The sequence below is a fragment of the Papio anubis genome, chromosome 2 (genome assembly GCF_008728515.1).
Source record: "Papio anubis isolate 15944 chromosome 2, Panubis1.0, whole genome shotgun sequence".
NCBI classification, from domain to species: Eukaryota; Metazoa; Chordata; class Mammalia; order Primates; family Cercopithecidae; genus Papio; species Papio anubis.
Genome location: NC_044977.1, coordinates 18177708 through 18202970, shown reverse-complemented (window position 1 = coordinate 18202970; position 25263 = coordinate 18177708). Strand labels below are relative to the sequence as shown.

At 36.1% G+C, this 25263-nt stretch overlaps 1 protein-coding gene across 1 annotated transcript; it reads right to left on the bottom strand.

Annotated features, from left to right (window-relative positions):
• Positions 1 to 245: 245 nt before the first annotated feature.
• On the bottom strand, positions 246 to 4758 carry LOC101016246 (olfactory receptor 5H1). Its single transcript, XM_021933959.2, has one exon. It carries the CDS (start codon positions 1436 to 1438, stop codon positions 497 to 499), a length of 942 nt encoding a protein of 313 aa, XP_021789651.2. The 5' UTR covers positions 1439 to 4758; the 3' UTR covers positions 246 to 496.
• Between the last annotated feature and the right edge of the window lie 20505 nt (positions 4759 to 25263).

Genomic DNA, 25263 nt, shown 5'->3' with positions numbered 1-25263 from the left:
CTCCTTCTATTTTTATTTTTCTCATTGCATTTCCATTTCTGTTTATTTTGTTACTTGCTGTGAGTTGACTCCCTACCAGAATAGAAGTCACCCTTTCCTAATATAGTGAAATGGAAGACCTCTGATGGTAAGCAGAATCACTGGGATTTACCTCTGTTCACTCAAAAATGAATCTGCCTCCACTATGAGTTAAATGTGATGGGCATCTCAGGTAATACAGTGGTATTAGTATTGAAACCACCATACTCAGGTACTTATATGATGAACTAGGCTATTTTATTTGCTTCCTGTGATCATTATTCTATTATATGAACATGATAAAAAATTCTAGAATGGTTTTGAATAACATATAGACATATTGTGATTAGTTTATTAGGTACTAAAACATTAGCTCATTAAAGTGCTAGAACAGTTATACTTGCAAAAATGTTTGAACAACATAGGTACCTCTAACTTGCACAATTTTGTGACTGTTTTCATAATTAGAGAAAGGATATTAGTATGAAACCGTAACATTTCTTTGTAACATTTTTGCGAACGAATCTGTGACTTGCTTATTTCTCAGACTGTAGATGATAGGATTTAACAAAGGAATGATGACCGTGTAGAACAGAGGCTCCACCATATCTTGATCATCTGCTTGTGGAGATGCAGGGCCCACATACATGAAGAGAAGGGGGCCATAGTATAAAGAGACAGAGGAGAGATGGGCTCCACAGGTGGAAAAGGCTTTCCTTACACCTTTATCAGATTTGCTTTTTAAAACGGTGAAGAGAACAAATGTATAAGATACAAGAATAGTCACAATGCTGAATACCTGAATTGAACCTGAAAAAATAAAAACCATTAGAAAATTAATAGAAGAATCAGTACAGGAAATCTTAAACAATGGGATAATGTCACAGTAAATGTGATGTACTATGTTGGAGTTACAGAAGGTTAATCTGAATAAAAATCCTTCATGGATTAAAGCATGAAGAAGGCCACCTACATATGACAAGATTAATAGCCGGACGCACAGTCCATTGGTCATAATCACTGGATAAAGTAAAGGTTTGCATATGGCTACATAGCGATCATATGCCATTGTTGCCAAGAGAAAACATTCTGTGGTTATACTGATTGCAATAGAAAAAAATTGTATCTTGCATTCAGAGAGAGATATCATCTTGCTCTTAGCTAAGATGTTGATCAGCATCTTTGGGGTCACTGTGGATGATATCCAAGCATCCACGAAAGCTAAATTCCCGAGGAGTAAGTACATTGGGATATGAAGGTGCGGGACTTTCCAGATGACAGCAATCAGGCCAAGATTCCCCATGACGGTGATGAGATATATGACCAAGAATGCCAGGAACAGGGGTATTTTCCACTGTGGTTGATATAAAAATCCTATGAGAACAAACTCTGTCAGCAGCGTTGCATTTTTCTCTTCCATGTCTTCACTTCATGTCCTCTAAAATAAAATGCAACAAATGAAAGGGAACATTTGCAATGGCATTATGAGTTGAAGTGGAGGAAGAGATGTTGAAATAAACCATAAAATGATCAAACCCTCTCAGTTCTTTTAATCAGTCCTATAACTGATGAAACTGTATTTGTTGCAATGAAATACATGGAAAAAAATGATATATTTTGGTTTGAAACTGTGCAGTAATTAACAGATCAAAGTAAGAGGAGAGGCATTCTCTGTATGCACTACACTTATATGGACACTCTTGAGTGCAGTAGAAAGATTGTGGGTCTGGCATATGATCCAATGTCAACAGGAAAGATTTTTGAAGGGTCTGAATTAAAAATAAATGAAATAAATGCCACGTGAAGAATCTTAACCTTTATTCTTCATACAATAAGCATGTGCCAAAATTTTTAAGATGGGACATTACATCCTAATATATTTTTTAAATTTAGTTTTTGATAGTGTAGAAAGTATGCTGCAAGAAGAGACAACTGGACTCAGGGATACAAATTAGAAAGTTGTAAGTTCCAGGCAATCCCTAATCAGATTACCCATAAATATTATCTGAGATAGTTTTTTTGAAAAATATAGGTTGTGAGCTTTTAATGTAGAAATTATTTCAGGAATGAGGTCTTGTGGTCTTTATTTGAAAATACCCTCCAGGTGATTCGAATGCATGTTAAGTGTCTAGTCTTTATGTGATACGACATTGAAAGAGATGGTAAGACAAAGAGATATATTCCAAAGAATTCAGAATGTTCAGTCTGTAGTATTCTGTAACATATTTTGTGGAAAATAAGTGATCAGTGAAGGAGAGAGGAGTTACCTGGTGACTGGGAAGATGGACATTAAACATTGAGAACTCAGGTGTGCTGACAAGTTTTTGGAGTCAGCATCATCTGAACAACTAGGTGTGTTCCAATCAGTAATATGAGCCTATTTTAGCTCAATAGAAATGATTACTTGGATTCATCGTGGTAGTCAAAGGCATAATTAAAAATCATGTGTCCATAGGAGCTTAAAAAGGAAACAAAAAGGATGGCAAGAAAATCAAGTCAAGCAAGTTATATTAATATAAGAGGTAACAAAGTAGACATAAGTCCTGTAAATGGTCAAGATGTGGACCTTATTTTTTGCCATCCAAGACACAGAGGCTGTCAGAGGTTATTTACTGCTCTAGAAGTCAAAAGAAATAGAAACTCATTTTCCCATTCCTCTTACATCTAGAGTGAATGGAAATGATCTAGGATGGTCAATTAAATACATTGATCCTACATTTGGAGTATGGAGAGAGAGAGAAGTACAGGGACAAAAGATATTGGTTTCAAAAGTAGCCAAAGCAGAAATACCAGGACTCTACTTAATGCAACCTTTATACACATCAATAACATTTATAGTGTGAGATGTCAAATTATTGTCAAACATGAGTGTGAGAATACAGGAGTTAATATGTAAGTGACTCACCTTAAAAGTTTTAATTGGAGACTTATGGTTAATTAAAAGGAATGAGTATTTATATCAGAATAATTCCAAGAAATAATTCTAAGAATCATTATAATCTGAACCTTTAAACCTAATTTTAATTGCTTAATGCCATAGTTCATATTAATCCATTATAATAAGATCAAGAAAATAGTAAAATATTAAAGGAACAATTCAGTCTTACAACTCTTTATCAATATTATACTCATAAAACTGAAATATAAAAATAGTCCAGTCAGAGTCATTCAGTTTAGTAATTGTTATTATGGCAGCTTGTTACCCAATCTAAAATTTTAATGAATTAAATGGCATTATCAACATTTCTATAAATGATAATGAAAATTAGAGGAATTATTTCTTCCTTACCCTTATTTTGAAGGAAATTGTGGATATTCTTTAAACGTGTTGTGCTTTCTAAAAAGAAATACATACAGTAGCACAGCAGTGTCAATAACACAGGCAGCAATTCATTGCATACTCATTCTTTTTGAAGGTTTATTTTTCCAAGCATAGAAAAATTTTATTTATTAAATTTGGTTTGAGCACATAAGTGGTCCGGTTGTGCGACTAGGGACTTTTGCCCAAGGAAGGAGAGGAAAACTGAAATTCTCATAAGAGTGTCAGAGGACTCCCTGTAGGACAAATTGAAGCTGTTCTAATGGGCATTGTGCATTTGCACGTGTATAAGTCCAGGTTGTCCCCAAGGGCATTACAAACTTCTGGAATTACAAACATTATTTCATTGTAGACACTTCTAGTTTTAACAATTGAAATAACACTTCATGTTACTATTTACCACCATGGATGACACTTCTTGCATATTTGTTCAAACTTTATATGTGAAATTTACTGTTAGTGCTTTAATTAGTATAGTCTTATTTGAGTAAATCAAAATATAATTTTAATAAGGCCAAAGTTATAGATCCTCTTTGGGAGCTACTTCAAATACAATTGTCCTTCCCATGCAAATTTAAACTCAAAGTTTAGACATACATGTAGTTCTCCCATTTTAGACTTAAGCCTGATGGGAAATTTTACTAGGAAGAGGACAAAGGAGGAGAAAATGTAAAACAAACCCAGGTACTATATTGGGAGGTGTCCTAGATCCGTACTTCTCAAACTCTAATGCCTATGACTTTCCTAGTGACGTTGTCAAAATGCAGATTCTTTTTCAGCAGTTCTGGTGTGGGTTTCTCAAGAGCCTTTATTTTTAACAAAGTGATGCCTGTGGACTTTTGCTATTCAACACGTCTTCATCCTGGGAAGACCTAGATTATCAGAGAGCCTTGATCACTGAAGAAACAACAAATGGTAAGTGTGGCTGGTATGCAAAGAGAGAAGCAGGGAAGGACCAGGTATGTTCAGGGAGGCCAGCATGGGTGGGACCTCGACGGGTAGTTCAAGGATATGTTCTTTACCCCAACTTACATAAAAAACCAATGAAGTATTAGTGAACAATTTGAAAATGGTGATAGCATGTTCAGAATTTTCGTTAGAGCATCACAGAATAACATGTTAATGAGCATCCATTCAGAATATAAAATTGATTTACTTTCTTGCAATATTTACATTTCATATTTAAGTAGTGACATGTAACTTTCTTAATAGTAAAAGTATTTATTAAAGAAATAAAATCACCTGCACTTGGATCATGGATGGTGCTATGGTTTGGATTTGTTATTCCACCCAAATCTCATGTTGAATTCCAATTCCCAGTGTTAGAGGAGGGGCCTGGTGTGTGGTGATTTGTTCATAGGGGTGGACTTCCACCTCTCTGTTCTCATGATAGTGAATTCTCGTGATATCTGGTTGTTTAAAAGTATGTAGCACTTCCCCACTTCTGTGTCTTCCTCCTTCTCTGGACATGTACAACATGCATGCTTCCACTTCACCTTCCCCCATGATTGTAAGTTTCCTGAGGCCTCCCCAACTATGCTTCCTGTACAGCCTGTGCAACTGTGAGTTCATTAAACCTTTTCTCTTTATAAATTACCCAGTCTCTGATAGTTCTTTATAGCAATGCAAGAACAGACTAACACAACAGGTAAATTATATGAAGAAGTGGCTCAAATGCTCATGGTCCCTACCCCTGCTACACTGCCTTCAGCAACAATCTCATGGGGAGTTTCTTATAATCAACTGACACTAGAAGAGAAGACTCAGACCTGGATACAGATGGTTGTGCAGCATATTCTGGCACTGCACAACATTTTGATGGCTACTGTACTACAGCTCCTTTCTGGAACTTTTCTGAAGGACAGTGGTGAAGGGAAATCATCCCAGTTAGAAAAATCCTAAATGATGTACTTGGTTGTTCCAATTTGCTTAACACGAGAAATGAATAAATGTGTGGTTATGTATCTGTGGGCTAGATACATGATTAATGATAATGATTAAGCTGGATGATCAGGGACTTGGAAGGAGCATAATTGGAAAACTGGTGACAGGATATTTGAGGCAAGGTGCTTGGAGAGATGTCTCTATCCGGGTATAAATTATGTAGATATCTGCTATGGTTTGAATGTTTCCCCTTCAAAATTCAGGTGTTGTGAAACAATGGCGAGTGTGATAGCATTAAGTGGTGGGGCCTTCAGTAGGTGCTTAGGTCATAGGGGCTTCTTTCCTTGTTTATGGGCTTAAAGCCCTTATAAAAAAGGTTTCACACAGCCTTAAGTTTGCTTGCTCTTCTGCCTTTCACCAAGTGAGAATACAATGTTCCTCTCCTCCAGAAGAGCTTTCAAGGCACCATCTTGGAAGCAGGGACAGGACCCCTGTATTTGTATTTTTAGAAGAAACAGGGTTTTACCATGTTGGACAGGCTGGTCTCGAACTCCTGGCTTCAATTGATCTGTCCACTTCAGCCTCCAAATTTGCTGGTATTAAAGGCACAAGCCACTGCACCCAGACAGAGTCTAAGCGTTTTTAAAGACAGTTTTTCAGGCAGGAGGCTAGGAAATGGGGAATGCTGATTTGTTGGTTTGGGGATAAATGCGTATGAGTCAAAGCTGTCCTCTTGCAGTAAACCAGTTTCTGGAAAAGAGCTACAAGACCAGGCAAGCAAGATTAGCAGTCTGTGTGCTGCCAGGTGTTTCATCAGAATACAAGGTCTAAAACTCTTCAGTTTTACAATAATAATGTTATCTACAGAAGTAATTAGGGAGGTTAGGAATCTTGTGGCCTCTGGCTGCATGACTCTGGAGCCATAATATCTAATCTTGTGGCCTGGACCCCAAGCAAGGAGGAAGTTTGCTTTGACAAGGGGCTCTCACCATCTTTGTTTCAAAGTCAAACATTATAAACTAAATATTTCCCAAATGTAGTTTGGCCTACACCCAAGAATGAAGAAAGTCAGCATGGAGTTTAGAAGTACTGTCTAATTTCCCTATTTCAGATTCAGTGACAAAATATTCCTGTGTGAGATTTGTCTCATTTTCATAATGTTATGAAATGTTTTATCATTTTCATTTCATTATGTTCTCTATATTATCCTCTACCTCATAACTCTGAGTCTACTACGTCTTCTGCTCAATTATGTTCTCACCTGAAAGAGTAAAAGAAAACTAGTCCAGTATCTTATAAAGTCAGTTCATCAGATGAACCAGGCCTGCCTTCTTTATCAATTTTTACACCTCGATCAAAATCTGAGCTCAGAGCAATAGCAAAAAATATGCGGTCCAAATATATGCCCCAGAAATGTTCTGTGGAATTTCTAACTCTTCTTGGATCATATGATTTAGGACTCCCTGATCTGTACCAGTTTATTCACATGATCCTGGAACCTAGTGAAGACTGTAGTTGAAGCTAAATGTTGCATACCTAAGATAGACAGCAAAGATCCAATCCCTCAATCTTCCAGGGAAAGACCAAAAGTGCTGAGGAAATAAGAAATAATCTCTTAGAATCCATCCCCAAAGAATTTCTTCAAAAACTCACTTGTCTGTCATGCAATCAAAGAAAAAAGGATAAACCCGTCTCTGAATATAAGGCAAGATTAGAAGTACTATTTGTAAAACATTGTGGTCAATCTATGCTGAGTTCAGGCATAGAAATTCCTTGTCCTCTTCACTGATAATATCCACCGTGAAATCTTTAATGTAGTTACAAAACAAAAACTGGAATGATATGTGAATGATGGGACCAAATAATAATCAAAATATTTTACCTATTGGCATAAAGACTATTTTGACTTGGTTATTTTGAGATTCCCTTTAGAAGAGAAATTTAAAAGAATCTCCATTTGTAAGAGATTCTCCCTTCACTGACTGTTTTCGGACTCAGCCTGCCTGCACCCAGGTGATTAAAAAGTTTATTGCTCACACAAAGCCTGTTTGGTGGTCTCTTCACAGGGACGCGCATGTCAGTATGTGCTTATATAAATTAAGTATTCCTTAAACTCAGAAAGATAGAAATTGGCCAATATATTTTTCAGATTCACATTATCTGTGATATTCTCTGTTAAGTCAAAGCTACTTCAAGTTTGTTGGTTTAATTAAAACAGACATCTCTTGAGAGTTTTCAGAATTAAATATAACCCAAACACACAACTTTTATATTAGCTGGGTTTACTAGTCAGGTAAGTTTATATTATCTCTACCTTATATTTAAAGTCAGAAAACTAACAGTTCAACCTAAACACCTATGTGAAAATATAATGGCATTTACTTCATATATATCAGGCACAGCAATAAAACAAAAAAACCCCACATATTTGACTTTTAGATTTTTTCTTTTATGATGACTGACTGACATAAATGTGCTGTAAATGTAGTTAACAAGAAAGGAATTTGAAACGATGACTGGCTATGTCTAATGTCTTATGAAATTTTCATGAGTAAATAAAAAATTCAGAATAAGTGAATTAAATAGATGTAAGTACAATATACATTTATAAATGAACTTTTAAACCATAATTATGTTTGATAATAAGTCTGCTTAAAAATACCTTCTCATTCTCTGTGGTAAATTAAACCCTTAGAGTTTCACACAGTTGATTAAATGATCAATAGTTATTGAATATCTGGATTATTTCCAAATAATATTATTTTAAAAGACTAATTGCTAAACATACATTTAACTATTTTGGACTTTTTACTACAGAAGAAATAAAGATATTTGAGTTTATTATCAACATGACCTGTGGCACATTGAAAAATTATATAATGGGAAAGCACATGCTTCTAAGAATTATGAAATTGTATGTTCATAGATTTACCAATCTGTAAAATGCTGGTGTGATGCATATTTGTCAATTGCTTCTGTCTCAGAAAAGAAAGTTACGAAGAGTTTAGAATTCTGGTTAACGTGTGGTAATTCATACTACTAAATATCATAGGGGAAGCAACCCCATTGCAAAGTATCTCTCTAATCTCAACAGATTTGCAGGAAAGGCTCTGACGGGTAAAGATTTCTGATAACGTTAGAAACACAACACGAGACCAGAATTAAAGAAACTTTGCAAACAATTTGGCCACGTATACCTTTTGTAAACAGAATTAATACATTTACCTTCTCCTTAGTTGATCTCTCCAGAATTCAGAAACCATCATTGAGTATTTTTATTTTGATTGCAGTATAGGTATTGGCAAAATTGTAATCAGAATATGTTCTTATAATATAACATAATTATGGTAATATTACTACTACTGTGACTGGAATGTCATATTTGAGAATGTGCATAAAATTAGATATTACTGGAGAGTTTTAAGAAATTGAGAATTGACTTTATGGAGCCAGTTATGCCCTGCTTTATTCCATTTAGTGTTGTAATAAAGAAATTCTTGAGGCTGGGTAATTTATAAATGAAAGGTGTTTGTTTGGAGAACAATTCTGCAGGCTATACAGAAAGCATGGCTTAAATGTCCACTTCTGATGAAGGCTTCAGCCTACTTCATTCATGACAGCAGGTGAAGTGGAGCTGGCATGTGTAGTGATCACGTGGTGACAGAGGAAAGGAGAGAGAGGAGTGCTGGGCTCTTATCAACCAGCCCTCATGGGAACTAAGTCAGTAAGAATGTACTTATTACTATGAGGATGGCACCAAGGCATTCATGACAGATCGACCCCCATGATCCAAACACCTCCCATCTTCTACACCTCCAGTATTTGGAATCAAATTTTCATATGAGATTTGCAGGTGTTAATAAAAAAAAAAAAAAAAAAAAAGCTACAGCCAGCTCCTTTAGAAAATCTGGCCCGATAACTGCTCACAAGCTTTCTAGCCATATTGGTAAAGAGTAAGAAAGACCTTACTCGCAGGAAGGCCTGGGAAACTGAAAGATACTTTTAGGACCTGTTTGAGTAAAGGGCAGTTTACCTAAAACTCTCAGAATTGCAGATGAAACTAATGGTATGTTGTTGGTATGTTACAGCTTGAGAAGCCTTTAAAGTCTAATCTGAGATTATTTAGTAAAGGTCCTAACAAGGCCTTCCTAAAAAGAGCTGATCAATTCCTATTACTAGTTGCACTTATGTAAATACTCAGCTGAAGCTTAATGAGGATAGACCTATTTGGTAAAAAAATTAGTCTTACTGTAAAGGTAAACTGAGGCTGGAGCCGAACCGGGAATGAAGACACAAGGCAAATGGCAGTAAGAATAGCCTTTATTAGGACTCGCGGGCGAGGTTCCTCGGTCCAAAGGTGCGGGCCGAGGAAGTCGCGCTGAGGGAGGAGGGTAGGGGCTTTTTATAGCCCGAGAGGTAGGGAAACTGGTTGTACAAACAGGTCCTGGGGGGTCTTGAAACTACTAGGGCAGGAGTCGAGTAAGGGTCATGAGGAAGGGGTCTTTGGAAACTGTTAACCGAAACTGCTGTTTACGAACTTGTGGAATGCAGGTGAGCTGCAGGTCATGGGGGAGTGCAGTTGCCCAGCCGGAACCTCTGATGTATGCAAGTCCGCGGGTGTGTTCAAAGAGGAAGGGAAGTCTCGAACAAAGGGCCTGCTACGCCAGGTGGCACCGCCATGTCGGGTCTAGATCCCTGCCTAACAACTGGATGAAAGTCTTTTTTCCTACTAGGAAACTGCCTCCATCCATGGTATAATACATCCCTGTCCCAGGAATTCCAGCTACATGGTCAGCAGGGCCTCCCTTGTGTAGGTATGAGCATAGGGTGGACCCACTGGAGGCCGAGCAGTTATCTTTGTAATGGTGTCAGAAAGTGTAGGCTGTCTTCTCAATCCTTTCTTCTCTTTTGCCTCTCTCATATACTCATGTTCACTTTCAAGTTGTAGCTCCATCTCTGCCTCAGTTGCCTAACTTGTGTAGAAATAGGTGGATGAGCTGATTCTTGGACCATTCATTTGATGTCCCTTCCCAGTCTACCAGGATCTCTCATGTTGGCTTTGGCTCCTGTGTGACAAGCTGCAGGTTCTCTTTCTGATTTAGCTAGGGACTCTGAATATATCCTTCCACACCTAGTCTCTACAGCATGTCCCAGGCCACCACTTATGAACTGAGTTACCACTATGGGACTTGGGCTGTTCTCAGTGAAAACAACTCTCCAAAAGTCCAGAGTTTAAGAAGAGGGATTAGTCAATTGTCCCTTATCCTATTACTTCCCATCCATTCTCTCATGGGTCATGACCTCAGCCTGGAGATGACCTGAGTCTGTGATTCTAATCAACAATTTTGTTAAGCAGTTCATGGAATACATATAGCAACAGCCATCATGCTCTAAATGACAGAAAATTATTTCACTAATGTTAATTTTTTCATGTAAACCTCTGAGATGAATATGAGAATATGGAGCAGGGAAAGGCATGTGAGCTGTTGGGAGTAAAGTGAAGGTCTTTGTCCTACTAATACCATCTGACTCTTCTGGGCTTGGCATGGTACCAGCTTTTACAGCCAAAGTCAGTGCCTGTTGGAACTATTGATCTGGTCAAGTTGGATGGGTAGGATCCCAGCTGCCCTCCAAGGCTGTTCTGACTCTCTTGGGTCTCTTTGATGTGGTCACCCCTCAGGGTCTCTTTTATGTCCTCCACCTACATGTCCCAACCCACCTCTTGCATGAATGAGTCTCCTGGCTTCTTTCGGTCATTGTAGGAATTTGCAGGTCCTGGCCATGCAACATGGTGATGGGGACTAGCCCCTAAAGCTTAACCTTCAAGGGTCTGCTGCCTACATACTTTGCAAACAAAGTTTACTTCAAGGTAGCCAAGTAAGGAAGGAGCAGAGCCAGAAATGATTTCTAGTGCCCTAAATTGGAATCTGGACAAAACACACTCTTCCAGGTCTACCTTTGATGGACGAAATAATGCTCTGGCCACAGATGCACGCATCCTAATTCCCAGAACCTGTGAATATGTTAGGTTACCCGGCAAAGGGGAATTCATGCTTCAGAGGTAATAAAGGTTGTGTGAAAGAAAATGAGGTAACTAAGGTGCAGGCATTCTAAAGTGGAGGTGGGAGATTGTGAGAGAATTGCACTAAAACCTCTAAAAATCAAACCACAGATTGTGCCAACAGACTTGGATAAACAATGGAAGTTAGTGTCTGCCAGTCTTCAATTTCTCACCTGGGAGTACGCTAATTAACTAACCAGTCAGTACAGCTTTGTGATTTGGGATTTCTGCTCAGCCAATGAACTGCCTCTGAAAACAACTATTTGTGGAAATTGCCTGTATAAAACCTCTCTAGCACTTGCCTTAAGGGACACGATTCAGGACTTGGACATAAATAATTTAAAAGTCTACTCTTCAGGCTATCTTGTTAAAAGATCAAGTATTAGATTTTTACCACCTCAGAAACTATGAAAAAAAAAAGTTAAAATAAGAAATTACATTTTCGTTGTTTAATATTTGCAAAACGATTGTCCCCATTAACTATAGAACTGCCTGTGGCTGTTTTCCTCTAAGGGAGTGTGAGGATGACAGTCCTGCTCTACGTAAATCTAGTTGAAAAAAGCGTGTAGAATGTAGTACTCTGGTCTCTAGGTCTCAACCCAAATCAGTGGGGATTTTTCTTGGAATAATAAAGGTGTGATAATGAGAGAGAAAGGTTATATATAGACATGTGGCCACTATATAGGCAAGACTAATCAGCCTGTATGGCAAATTGCATATAAAATTAGAGCACTTTGTCATTGGGGTTGACTGTAGAGAGATGGAGACTGGAACTTCTGCAGAGATTCTGCAGCTACAGGGTACACCAGCTTAGAATGGAGTCCACACAGCAGAAGGCACAGCTCAGATGCAATGAGAGGATCCGGGTTCTGAAAAAACTGAATCCTAACTAACTATACCTGAAGCCAGTGTGCCTCATTTGGGGCTTTGGGTTATATTATTCAACAAACTGCCATTTTTTCAATTTTTTTAAAAGGTAAAAGCAATGTGTTATGCATATGGAAAAATCTTTTTACTAGAGTATTCTCAAGAGTCTAAGTAATAAAAGTAAGGAGGTCAAAGTATGCCTACTCACAAAAGGGCCAGATAGAATACATACACCATGTAGGTAAGAAAAAAAATTAGCTTGATATATTTAACTGGCAGCTGATCAAGCACACCTGCTAGTTCAGGCAGGCGTCAATGCCAGAAAACACTATTCAGATAGAATATGTGTGTCAGGGATGAAGCGCTCAGTAGGACTACTCAATACATTAAAAAGTAAAAGTTTTAGAAGAACTCAGAAATTTTCTAACTATATTGCAGAAATTTAAATTACTTTTAGTATTTTTGTTGTTACATTTACACATCTTTCAGGGGAGGCAATGAAAAATGTTACTTTCCAAAATTGCTTTTAAACCAAATGAACATCTCAGTTTTAAATGTTTTAAGAGGATACTTATTTACGTACTGGTATATCATTATCAATATCTACTAAAGAGAAAGTTTGAAGAATGTCTTGCTCAAGAATTATTTAGAAGTGCATGAATACTTTGAATACTTTTTTAAATGGAGGATTTCTATAGGTGGGGCCTTCCTTTAAAAAACCAAAAGTAAGTTTTAAAATAGGTATGTCTGTATTTCATGAATTTCACAACATACAAAGATGTTACCAAGTCTTTGTAACATGAATGAACTCTTGTGTTTCGTTCATGTTACAAAAACAGTAATGTGGTATTATAATTTCAGTTTGAACTTCATCTTTAAGTATGTACTTAACAACGAAAACGAGTAAGTGGTGTCTGTCCTTAAATGCTCATTAACTATTTTAATGATCAGAATAACTTATAACTAAGACAAGAATATTTAATCTAAAGTTTTTTATTCATTCACTTAATAACATATTGTGTCACTACTATGTGTAAAACACAGAAACAATTATTATGATGTATTTTAACAGAGAGGAAATAGAAAAAATTATGAAAGTGTTCTCCAAAAATATTTCTTTATCATTGTTCTCAGTGTACCTAAAACTTTCTTGTTTTTTACACTGTAAATAAAGGAGTTTGCAGGGCAATTATAATCATGTAGAACAGAAAATGCATTTTATTCCACTGTTAATCTGGGCCAGACCCGGGGCACCCATACGTGAAGAAGACAGTGCTATAGAACAAAGAGACAGAGAGCAGGTGAGCACTGCACGTGAGGAAGCCTTTGCTTCTGCCCTTCTCAGAATTCTTTTTCAGTAAGGCAAAGAGGACTTGGGTATAGGAAACTGTGATGATCATAAAAGCTTGTATAAAAGCAGTGAAAACCACAAAATCACTAATGAGTTAATAAACGGATCAATGTAAGAAATTGTATATATTGTACACTGAGAAAAAGGTAAGATTTTTGAAAAATATATATTATTTCCTGAAGGTTTTAGAGGAGATTCTAGACAACAACTAACTAGTCCCATAACCTGCCACTCACAAGTACCTTAAAATTGAATGTATTAACAATGAAGTGTTTTAAGAGCAGAAGGGTTTTAAAATATACATGATATGTTTTATGCCAAAATCTTAGAAAATGAGACTTTGTTTTGGGTTCAAAAGTGTGTTTTCTCACTCAGGAATTCTTTTATCTTTCTAGAACAAAAAATGATCTGATCTTGGTATTACAAATGGGACTGTCACAGTCAAGGTGGAATAAAACATTACAAAACCATCACACTAGAAAGAATGGCCAGTGTTTTGAATATCTGGATTCAACTTAAATGATAAGTTAAATAATAAATAATACATTTTATTTAAATAGCAAATTAAATGAGGAGAAAGGATTAACCAAATTAATAGGCATGACTAACATAAACATAGGTAAGGCAATGCAGAAAAAGCTTCAAGCTAAAAGTGTATCCATGAGTTTTATAAGCCTGGAAAGTAAATGAAAAGGAAACTAAATGAGGTCCTGTGGAAACACAGGGTGAAAAAATATGTCTGCATCATCAATGCATATCTTTAATGACAAACTTTGCGTAATTCCCAACATAAAATATGTTTTACATATTCAAATCCCTGCCTTGTTGATCTAAAGCAAGAACTACCTACTTATAAAACAGTAGGCCTAAGTATACAACCATTCAGGGGAATATTTACAAGTATTAGATTTACAACTCTTAAGGTTTAATGACAAAGACAGCCAGTAGTTGTTACAACTGGACATATTTTTATTTCTGTTAACTAGTTACCAATTCTGTAAAAGTGGAGCTAAAGTTTTCACTTCCCAAGTCTGTGCTGGCTTGAAACTCGTTTTCTCAAGGCTTCTGATTTGTTAACTCAAAATTAAAGCACAATAATGGAAAATATAAGGAAAAGTGTCAGGGTTGGTGAAAAACACAGTTCTGACAACAGTAAAAATACATAGAACGATTAGGATTTTTAATTTTTAAATTTTTTTATTTCCATTGGTTTTGGGCAACAGTTGGTGTTTGGTTACATGAGTAAGTTCTTTAGTGGTGATTTCTGAGATTTTGGTTCACTCATCACACAAGCAGTGTAACCTGTACCCAATGTGTAGTCTTCTATCCCTTGCCACCACCAACCCTTTCTCCCGAGTCTCCAAAGTCCAATGTATTGTTCTTATGCCTTTGTGTCCTTATGGCTTAGCCACCTCATATGAGTGAGAACATACAATGTTTAGTTTTCCATTCCTGAGTTACTTCACCTAGAATAATAGTCTGCAATTCCATCCAGGTTGCTGCAAATGCCATTCTTTCATTCTTTTTCGATGGCTGAGTAGTATTCCATTATATCTATCTATCTATCTATCTATCTATCTATCTCACATTTTCTTTATCCACTTGTTGATTGATGGGCATTTGGGCTGGTTCAACATTTTTGCAACTGCAAATTGTACTACTATAAACGTGTGTGCAAGTATCTTTTTCATATAATAGTTTCTTTACCTCTGGGTAGATACCTAGTAGTGGGATTGCTGGATCAAAAGGTAGATCTACTTTCAATTTTTTAAGAACTCCATGCTGTTTTCCATAGTGGTTGTACTAGTTTGCATTCCCATCCACAGTGTAAAAGTGTTCTTTTTTCACTACATCCATGCCAACATTCATTTTTTTTTTTTTTAATTTTGACCATTCTTGCAGGAGTGAGGTGGTATCACATTGTAGTTTTGATTTGCATTTCCCCAATAATTACTGATGTTGAGCATTTTCCCACATGTAAGTGGCATAATGTATAAAATTCCATAATTTTGACTGAATAGGAAAGTTCAATCTATTAAAACTTAACTTTCACAAATAAACATAAATTTGATATAATTTTATACAAAATCATAGGGAGGTAATTTGTCTAGAAAATTCTAATTTATCTGGAAAAGCAAAAGCGTAAAAAAAAAAAAAGCCAACATAATATTTTTTAAAAAATAAAGGAGATTCATGTTCCATGCCAGATATTGCAATTTATCAGACAGTTACTTTAACAATTGAAACCATGTTTAACATCATCAAGGTTCACTGTGGGTATATTCACTGAAATTGGAGTGTATGTTTATACACATGGGGAAGGAAGAAATAGCAAAGCTGATTAAGAGCACAGACTTTGGAAAAGGTAGGTTTGGAGGCTTTGCTTCTGAGATTTTAGTCAAATAACTTAAAATGTCTAAATCTTGGTTTCCTCACTTGTGAAATAAAGTCAATAATGTGCACTTACAAAGTTGTTGCAAGAATCAGATGAGAGGATGAATGTCAAGCCCTCACCCCTATACTTGATAGATAGTAAGGAATCATTAAATGGTGGCAACTTTATTTCTTGGAGTCTTGCTCTGTCTCCCCGGCTGGAGTGCAGTGGCGCAATCTCAGCTCACTGCAACCTTGACCCACTCCAGTTCAAGTGATTCCCCTGCCTCAGCCTCCTGAGTAGCTAGGAACACAGTTAGCCACCATGCAAGGCTAATTTTTGTACTTTTAGCAGAGACAGCATTTCATCATGTTGGCCAGGCTGGTCTTGAACTCCTGACCTCTGCTGATCCGCCCGTCTCAGCCTCCCAAAGTGCTGGGACTAGAGGCATGAGCCACTGTGCCCAGCCAGTTATTTCTGTTATTTATTTTAATTATTCACAAGGAAAGCAGCAGCGCTCTTTTGTAAGACAATTGTATTCTGAGTGAGAAAATCGAGATATGTGCTGTTTATTTGCCAAATTCTTGACAATCGTAATTTAACTCTGTACACAAAATAACTTTTACAACCAACTCAAGCCATCTGCGAGTTGTCATGGAGACAAGAAAATAGTGATTTAGGTTAAGCAAATGAGGCACATCTTCTAGAAGGCCCAAAACTATAGGTATAGCATGTTTTAAATAGAAACATTTAACATTTTAATAAAAATAACAGACCGCATGACATTTCATAACTAAACACTCCAGGCTGCATCTTTTCAAAAATGACATTTTCCTTCCTAACCACAGTACCATATTGACATCTGACAACATTAACAGTATTCTCTCAACACTAGCTTATAACTAGTATGTATTCAAATTTCTCCATTTGTTTCTTATCTTTTACAGAATCACATTGCATTTGTTGTCTCTATCAAGACTCTTTTGACCCAGAACAGTCTCATTTCTTTTCTCTTCCTTTCCTTTTTCTATTTTTAATGAAAATGACATTTTGGAGAGACTGGGCAAATTGTAAAGTTGTCTGGTGAAATGTTTCCCATTCTGGATTAATATGTATTCTTTAACTTGTTTTCCTAATCCCTGTATTTTTCCTTTCCCAGTGAAAATTATATCCAGATACTTGATTAAACATTTTTTTAACAATATACTACATACAAGATGGCATTCCTTCACAGTGCATTGCATCAGGAAGCACAAAATGTCTGTCTGTCTCACTAGCAGTGAGGCTCAACCCCATCCCTGGGTTAGTGCGGTAACAGCCAGATCTTCCTACTGTAACATTATGGTTTGTCCCTTACATATAGCAATTAGTTAATTACATTATACTCTGGCACTTTGAGAATATCCGAGTCCTCATCATTTTTTTCTCTTTCTCTTTCCTCCCTCTCACACTCCTCTCTCCTCCTAGTCTCTTTGTCGTTGTAGGTTTACACTTTTCTGTTGTTATCTTGAGAGAACAGACAAAATATGTGTTCAACTAGACATCTTTAATGCAAAGCTCAAGAACCTTCTCTTTTTTTAATTTTTATTTTACTCTAAGTTCTGGGATACATGTGCAGAACGCGCAGGTTTATTATATAGGTATACGTAGGGGTGTAAACTAGTTCAACCATTGTGGAAGACAGTGTGGCGATTCCTCAAGGATCTAGAACCAGAAATACCATTTGACCCATCGATTTTTTAGCTAAGATTTTTAGCATCATTTGATGATCCTTGCCAGAATCAATTATGGCATTGCAGATTTTTTTCTTTTCTTTTTTTTTTTTTTTGAGACGGAGTCTTGCTCTGTCACCCAGGCTGGAGTGCAGTGGCGCGATCTCGGCTCACTGCAAACTCGGCCTCCCGGCTTCACGCCATTCTCCTGCCTCAGCCTCCCGAGTAGCTGGGACTACAGGCGCCTACCACCACCACACCTGGCTAATTTTTTGTTTTGTTTTGTTTTGTTTTTTAGTAGAGATGAGGTTTCACTGTGTTAGCCAGGATGGTCTCGATCTCCTGACCTCGTGATCCGCCCTCCTCAGCCTCCCAAAGTGCTGGGATTACAGGCGTGAGCCACCATGCCCGGTCGGCATTGCAGATTTTCAATTGTAACTTTAAAATTCTATAATGTGTTTTACATTTTCTAGCTGGCATGCCTTAACACAACAACAAAAAGAGAAAAAATATGGCAAAATGTTTTAAAATTGATCATAAAAAGAAGAAATAGAAATTTAAAGTAAATATCTAAATATTGTTTAGACTTCCTTGACCTTGCCATAAGTTCACAGCTGCTTCTCCAAGTCCCCCAAAGCTCAACTTCCTTCTTATGTGTAGTCAAATTGTTAACATGGTATTAAGGAAAGATTATTTGGAATAGCTTAGTCCTTCAGCCAACGAATATTTCTACATGTGTCTTATATAGTAGACTGTGGTCTGGAGCCTTCTTTGAAGGAGATGAAGCAATTAAGTTGCAAATTGCTTCCAATTCTATCTGATTTATGATTCCTGTTTCTCACACTTTGTAAGAAATTTACTTTTTTATCCTTAATGGTCAAATTATTCCTTACCATAAAAACATTGATTTTAGGCAATGCTACTTTTTGAAGCCTTTCTCCTATAGAAGAATTTTATAGATAAATGTTTTCTACATCTCCTGAGGCTATTTTTAAAATATATATATATATTTCTTTATTAAAAACGATTATAATTTATTGCACTTTTACATTTAATTTTCAACAACATTTATGCATGTAAAATGTCTTAGTTTCTTAATAGTATTGGAGCTCCTGACATATCTCACATTACCTTAATATAATGAAAATAATTCTAAAGTGGTCACATTGGCTAAATGTGACAATGCAGTTTATGACAGTGATTCTCCCATCGGCTTGAACATTTGTTGGTTATGTAACTTTGGGAAACTCAGATCTTAACTTGCTCATAAACATAAAAATTTATATTTATACAGTGATTTGAAAGTACATTCTGTAATGAATTAATACTTTCACATATATTGAATCACTTGATTAGCTCAACATGCAGATGAATGCATATTATTATCCCCATTTTGCACAGAAGAAATTAAAGCAGTCCCCAGTTAATTAGAATCAAACACACTTTTTTTTGTCTTTTAGCACTAGCATTTTACTGGAGTCTATTGTGGTCTCTTTTAGCTTAAGTTGAGACTTAGGAAAAACAACAAGTCTTCGGATTTGAAATCTTGTATTTTTCTACTTCTCTAGGCTGCCTCCCTTGTAAAGGAAAGTAACATTGCCTCCCTTCCATCTTCCCAAAGCTGTTGAAAGGATAAAATCATTCAGATGAACACCATTTAAAAACCTTGAAGTAATATTTAAATATGAGTGAACCTTTCTTACTAAGAAGAAAGAATAATTCAAAATCTAAAGATTAGTACCCACTCCACCTGGATTATGTTAGATTAAGTGAGATAATATTTTAACGTAATACAAATATTGCCAGATAGTTCTCCAGATGGCTTTGAACCAACCTAGTTCTCTCCCTTTCCTTGCTGTAGGTCTCACAAACAACTGTAGAAGTACTGGGATGCCTCATCTTAAATAAGGAGGAACCTGCTGGGTTCTGTTCCAGTCCCTCCTAGAAACAGGACACCCTTCAAGGCTTTGTCCCAGCAATTCATACAATCTCCCAGGATATAAAACCAGGGCAGGCTTCTTTCTGGGGTCTCTCAGCTGTGGTGCAAGTAGGGCATGCACAGCCAATACTCCACCCAGCCTGGGAAGTTTTCCTGAGCCTTGGGAGACTGGCTCATCATGAATCTGAGCCAGTGGCCCCTTCTGTGGCTCCTTAATAACTATCTGCAAGTAATAAATTAGCAGCATGGAATTTATAGTACATTGAGTGTTCTATCTCACCAGACTGACAAACTGGTACTCAGTGCACAGGGTAACTCTTCACAAGTGCCTGACATATGTTTAAGTGTCTGGTAAATAAATAAATTCTTTACCCACTCTAAGGTTATGATATGCATAAACCTTACATCAATGCATTTAAAACAACTAAGACTATATGTTTCCTTTATCAAGCATGTATTTATTTAAGCACCTACCATATGCCAGGCCCTGTCCTAGGCTGTGTGGTTTCACACCTATTCAACTCACTATCACTGGTAATTACTAGGAAAAGTAATAGCCCTGTTTAATCATCATAAAGTAACTCGCTAGGTCTTCATTTTTAAAAATAGTAGGCATGAGATATTTTATTTTCCAGATATGACTGCAACAATATGTTCTATCTTACATGCCCCTCAGCAATGTGGCCTTCTCATTCCCCCATTAAAAGGGGAGGTTTAAATCCCTTCCCCTTAAATTTAGTCTGAGCTTAATGACTTGCTTTACCAGTGGAATGCAGCAAAAGTTATTTGGTGGGATTTCCACATTGAGGTCTTACACTTCTGCTTGAGTCTCTTGATGCTAACACTTAGAATCAAACTTGCATACTTTGAGAAACTCAGGATACGTGAAGAGGTAACATACAGGCACTCTAGTCTAAGCCCAAGTTGAGCTACTAGATAATAGCTACCTTGAACTGCCAGCCATATGAGTGAGTCATCTTGACCTCCACCGCAGGAGCCCCCTAAGATGACTGTAGCTCCAGGAAAAGCCTGACTTCAACAGCATGCTACACAGCTATGTCAACCCAGAAAAATATGAGATACAAAAGTAATTTGTCTTTTAAGCTCTAAATGTGGATGTATCTTGCTAGATAGTAAGACATAGCTGGAACAATGTATCAAGTTGTTCTTTTCAATGAAACATTATACTCAATATACGGGAGGAAAGGAGAAGGAAAGGAAAGGAAGCCATCATTTTATCAGGTCAACTAAATTATTTTAGGCCTTTTTATTGGATTCACTAATAAGCTAGGCAAATATATAATTCTTAGTAATCAAAAAAATAAAATACATAAATTACCAGAAAAATGATTATTCATGTCCTGAATAAATAAAAGTCAATCTTCATAATCAGTCTTAATTTGAAGTCTCTAGAGGACAGAGAGGACGTGAAGTCCTAGGCATCAGAAGAGTCTGAAAAAATAGTATTTTTCAGATAATTTTAGAGTTGTGCAAAGTATAGTATGCCTTTCTGGAATGCCCTGAAGAAGATAAATATGAATGTGAGGACCAAAAAAAAAAAAAAAAAAAAAAAAAAAAAAAAAACTTGAATAATACAAGAATAGAGCAATGCCCATCTGAATGGTCAAAAAGTCCTGAACTACAAATGATTAATATTTGAGAAATTAAGGAGGAAGGAGGGAAGGAAGAGAATAGAAGAAGCAGCAGAGGAGGAAGGCGGAAGTTTATGTAAATGCAAACCATCAAGGACGGAAGAATGGATGGATTAAGAGAGCAAAATGTATATGGGATGGTCATAAGAATATTTTAAGGAATATGTCTTACGGGGCATATGGGTGGATCAGGCTGCTCTATAAGAGGAATCATGTAGCCATTCATCTACTCAGAGGCCAGTGGAACCCAGATTCATTCTTTGATTTTTTTTTTTTTTAGCTATATCTAGAAGAAAATAATGCTATGAACTGAATATATTCATAAGAGGATAAGGTCGACCAAGAGGAAATCAAGCTATTTTATAGAAAATCATTTGTAAATGTAGATTTTTTTGTCATAGCAGTGTTGCCTGTTTTTGTAAATGAAACTTTATAGTAGGTGTTTGTGGCTGGCTTATTAGACTCTGCAATGTTTTTGAGATTTATCCATGTCATTGGGTACCATCAGTTTAATGGATTTACTATCAGACAGTAGTCCATTTTGTGAAAACACCACAGTTTATCCATCCTCCTGAGGATGGGCATTTGGGTTGTTTCCAGTATTTGGTTATTTTGAATAACACAAGTATGAATTTGTCTTTCAGTGGACATATGCCCTCATTTCCCTGGGTTTTTTACCTAAGAGAGAGTAATTACTGTTTCATGGGGTAAACAGAGTCAGTAGCATAACTAGCTTCTTTGACAAATGTAGTTGATGATTTCTTAACATCTCCTCTATATCACAAAAATATGCTCAGTAATAATCACAAAATAAAATAAATAATGATCAGGAAAAGAATGCAAACAATGAAAATTTTCATTTATTGGACTTCATATTATGCTAGTAAATTTTTTAATTGCAGTATAAGGAAAAAGCAACATATTAATTCCTTTAATTATATATTTTTTACAGAAAATGAATACATTTACATTTTGATCTGTCACAGTGATAATTAATATTAATTTCTGTTTTCATGTCTCACTTTTGCAAATTTGTCAATGATTTTCCCAAAATGTATCTTCTTTATATATTCATATACAATAGATGCCATAACTAGGTTCATCAATAGTTTCACTTACAGTTGATTGAAGAATTAAAATATACACTTTCCAAACAAAAACATTTCACCTTGCAATTTTCATTCTAGTTTGCAGTTGTAAATTTTAAATGCAAATAACATTTCTGGTTATACAATGACAAAATCAAAGTAACTTGAATTCTATTTACCTCTATAATCAATATGCTATCATTATTTTTATTCTAACACCTAAAATGTAGGAATATGTAATACCAATAGTATTGGAGACACAAAAATGCAACCAAAATAATTCCAAACTGTTATGGATTTACTCTTCAAAGGAGTTCATATAGCTGAATTCCCATGGGACTAGAGCAAATGTAAAAGCTGGGAGTTCTCTGAATAAACTTCTAAATAGAATGTAATGTTTACTGTGTTTATGCAATAAAACATTCAAAATTAAAACACAATACATATGAGCAATACTCAATAGGAAGTGTAGCAAGGTCTTGACACTTAAACTAACAAAATACTTTTTTGGGGAAGGGTATTTTATTACTGACTTTTTAAAATTGCTGGAAATTGATGATAATAAAAATCAGGACTACTTTTGATCAATTTTATTATTCTGCTTAAATTTCCCATGAATAGTGAGTCCTCCTTATTGCCACCATATAAGAGAGATCAATTCCACAATCCAGCCCTTAGTATATCACTGCACAAAGTTTAACTTTAGACAATACTAAAGAAGTGTTATTTTTCTGCCATAAAAGATGATAACACCTGTTACCTTGAGCCATTTGGCCCCAAATAAAGATGCACATCGAGTAATAAAAGTCCCAGTTTTCTTGTCACAGGAAAGAAAACAGGAGTCCAGGAAATTGGAAAGTTAGAGGGCGATCTTAGAGAAGAGACTGGGAAAGCACTCCATTAAGTTGTTTATGAACTCCTGGATCACCCCCAATCTGTGTGTGCATGGATTGGATGTTAAACCTTCAGAACTGAATGAAGAGACAAACTACCACCCAGATGCCACAATGGCCACCGGGTGGCTATTCTAACAGGTATGAGGGAATATCTCATTTCAGGTTTAATTTGCGTTTTCCTGATTATGATGTTGAGCATTGTTTTATATACCTGTTGGCTATTTGTTTGGCTTCTTTTGAGAAATATCTATTCAAATCCTTGGCCCATTTTTTAAATTGAGTTATTTGGGTTGGCAGGGGAATTCCCAATTTGATTGAGGATAATCGACTGTTGACTGGCTTATTTGTTCTGTTGTTACTGAGTTGTGTGAGTTCCCTACATATTTTGGACATTAACCTCCAACCTTATCATATATATGGTTTGAAAATATTTCCTCCCATTCAGTAGGTTGCCGTTTTCCTCTGTTGATTGCTTTCTTCACTGTACAGAGGTTTTCAGTTTGATGCAATCCCACTTGCCCATTTTTGCTTTTGTTGCCTTTGCCTTTGGGGTCATATACAAAAATATTTGCCAAGACCTATGTCAAGATTTTCCCCTACGTTTTCTCCTAAGAGCTTTATGGTTTGGGGTCTTATGTTTAAATATGTTATCCATTTTGAGTTTATTTTGTGTATGATGTGTGACAAGGGTCTAATTTCATTCTTCTTTATGTGGATATCCAGTTTTTCCAACACTACTCATTGAACAGACCGTTCATTCCCCATTATGTGTTTGTGTCACCCTGTGGAAGATCAGTTAATCATATATGTGTGGATCTGTTTCTGGCTCTCTGTTCTGTTCCGTTGGTGTATATGTCTGTTTTATGTCAGTAATATACTGTCTTACAACTTTGTAGCATATTTTGAAATCAGAAAGTATGATGCCTCCAGCTTTGTTCTTGCTCAGGATAGCTTTGGGGCCTTTGGTAGATTCATATGAATTTTAAAATGTTTTTCTATTTCTGTAAAGAATGCCACTGAGATTTCGTTAGGGATTGCATTGAATCTGTAGCATCCTTTGGAAAATATGGACATTTTAACAATATAAATTCTTCCCATCCAAGGTCATAGGATGTCTTTTCATTTTTCTGTGTCTTCTTTAATTTCCTTCATCAGTGCTTTATAATTTTCAGATTTAGTCTTCATTGGTTGTATGTATGTGTTTTCATTTTAATTAAGAATGCCCGTTAGTATTTCTTATACGGCAGGTGTAATGGTGATACATTCTCTCACTTTTTTCTCAAGGAAAGATTTTATCTCTCCTTCATTTTTACAGAATAATTTTTCTGGGAATGGTATTTCTGGTTGCCAGTATGTTTTTTTTTTCTTTCAGTACCATGAATATGTCATCTCACTCTCTCCAGGCCTGCAAGGTTTCTGCTGAGAAATCCACTAGTGATATCACAGGGTTTTCTTTACATAGGATGAGTTACTTCCCTTAAAAGCCTCTTTGTCCTTAACTTTTGACAGTTTTATTACAGTGTATCTCACTATGTTTTCTTTTAAGTTGAACCTACTTGGAAACATTTGGAATTCTTAAATTTGGATTCACAATTTCCAAATCTTCCCTAAATTAGGAAGGTTTTAGTCATTATTTTTTAAATTAGATTTCTGCTCCCTTTTTCTCTCTGTTTTCCTTAAAATTCCATAATGCATTTATTGGTTTACTGGATGGTATTCCATAAATCCCATAGGCTTTCTTCACCCTTTTTCATTGTTTTTCTCTTTTCTTCTTTGACTGGATAATTTTAAATGATCTCTCTTTGAATTTGCAGATTCTTCTGCTTTCATTTTTCGTTCCACTCACTGTATTCTTTAGCTCCAGAACTGCTCTTTGATTCTTTTTAATAATTTTCATCTCTTTGTTCAACTTCTCATTTTTTTATATATTATTTTCCTGATTTCACTGAGCTACCAATTTGTTATTTTGTAGCTTACTGAGCTTCTTTAAAACAATTATTTTTAATTCCTTGTCAGGAAGTATGTAGATCTTCATTTCTTAGGGATTCATTAGTGGATGTTTTTGTGTTCCTTTCGTGGTATCATGTTTTCTTGATTTTTCC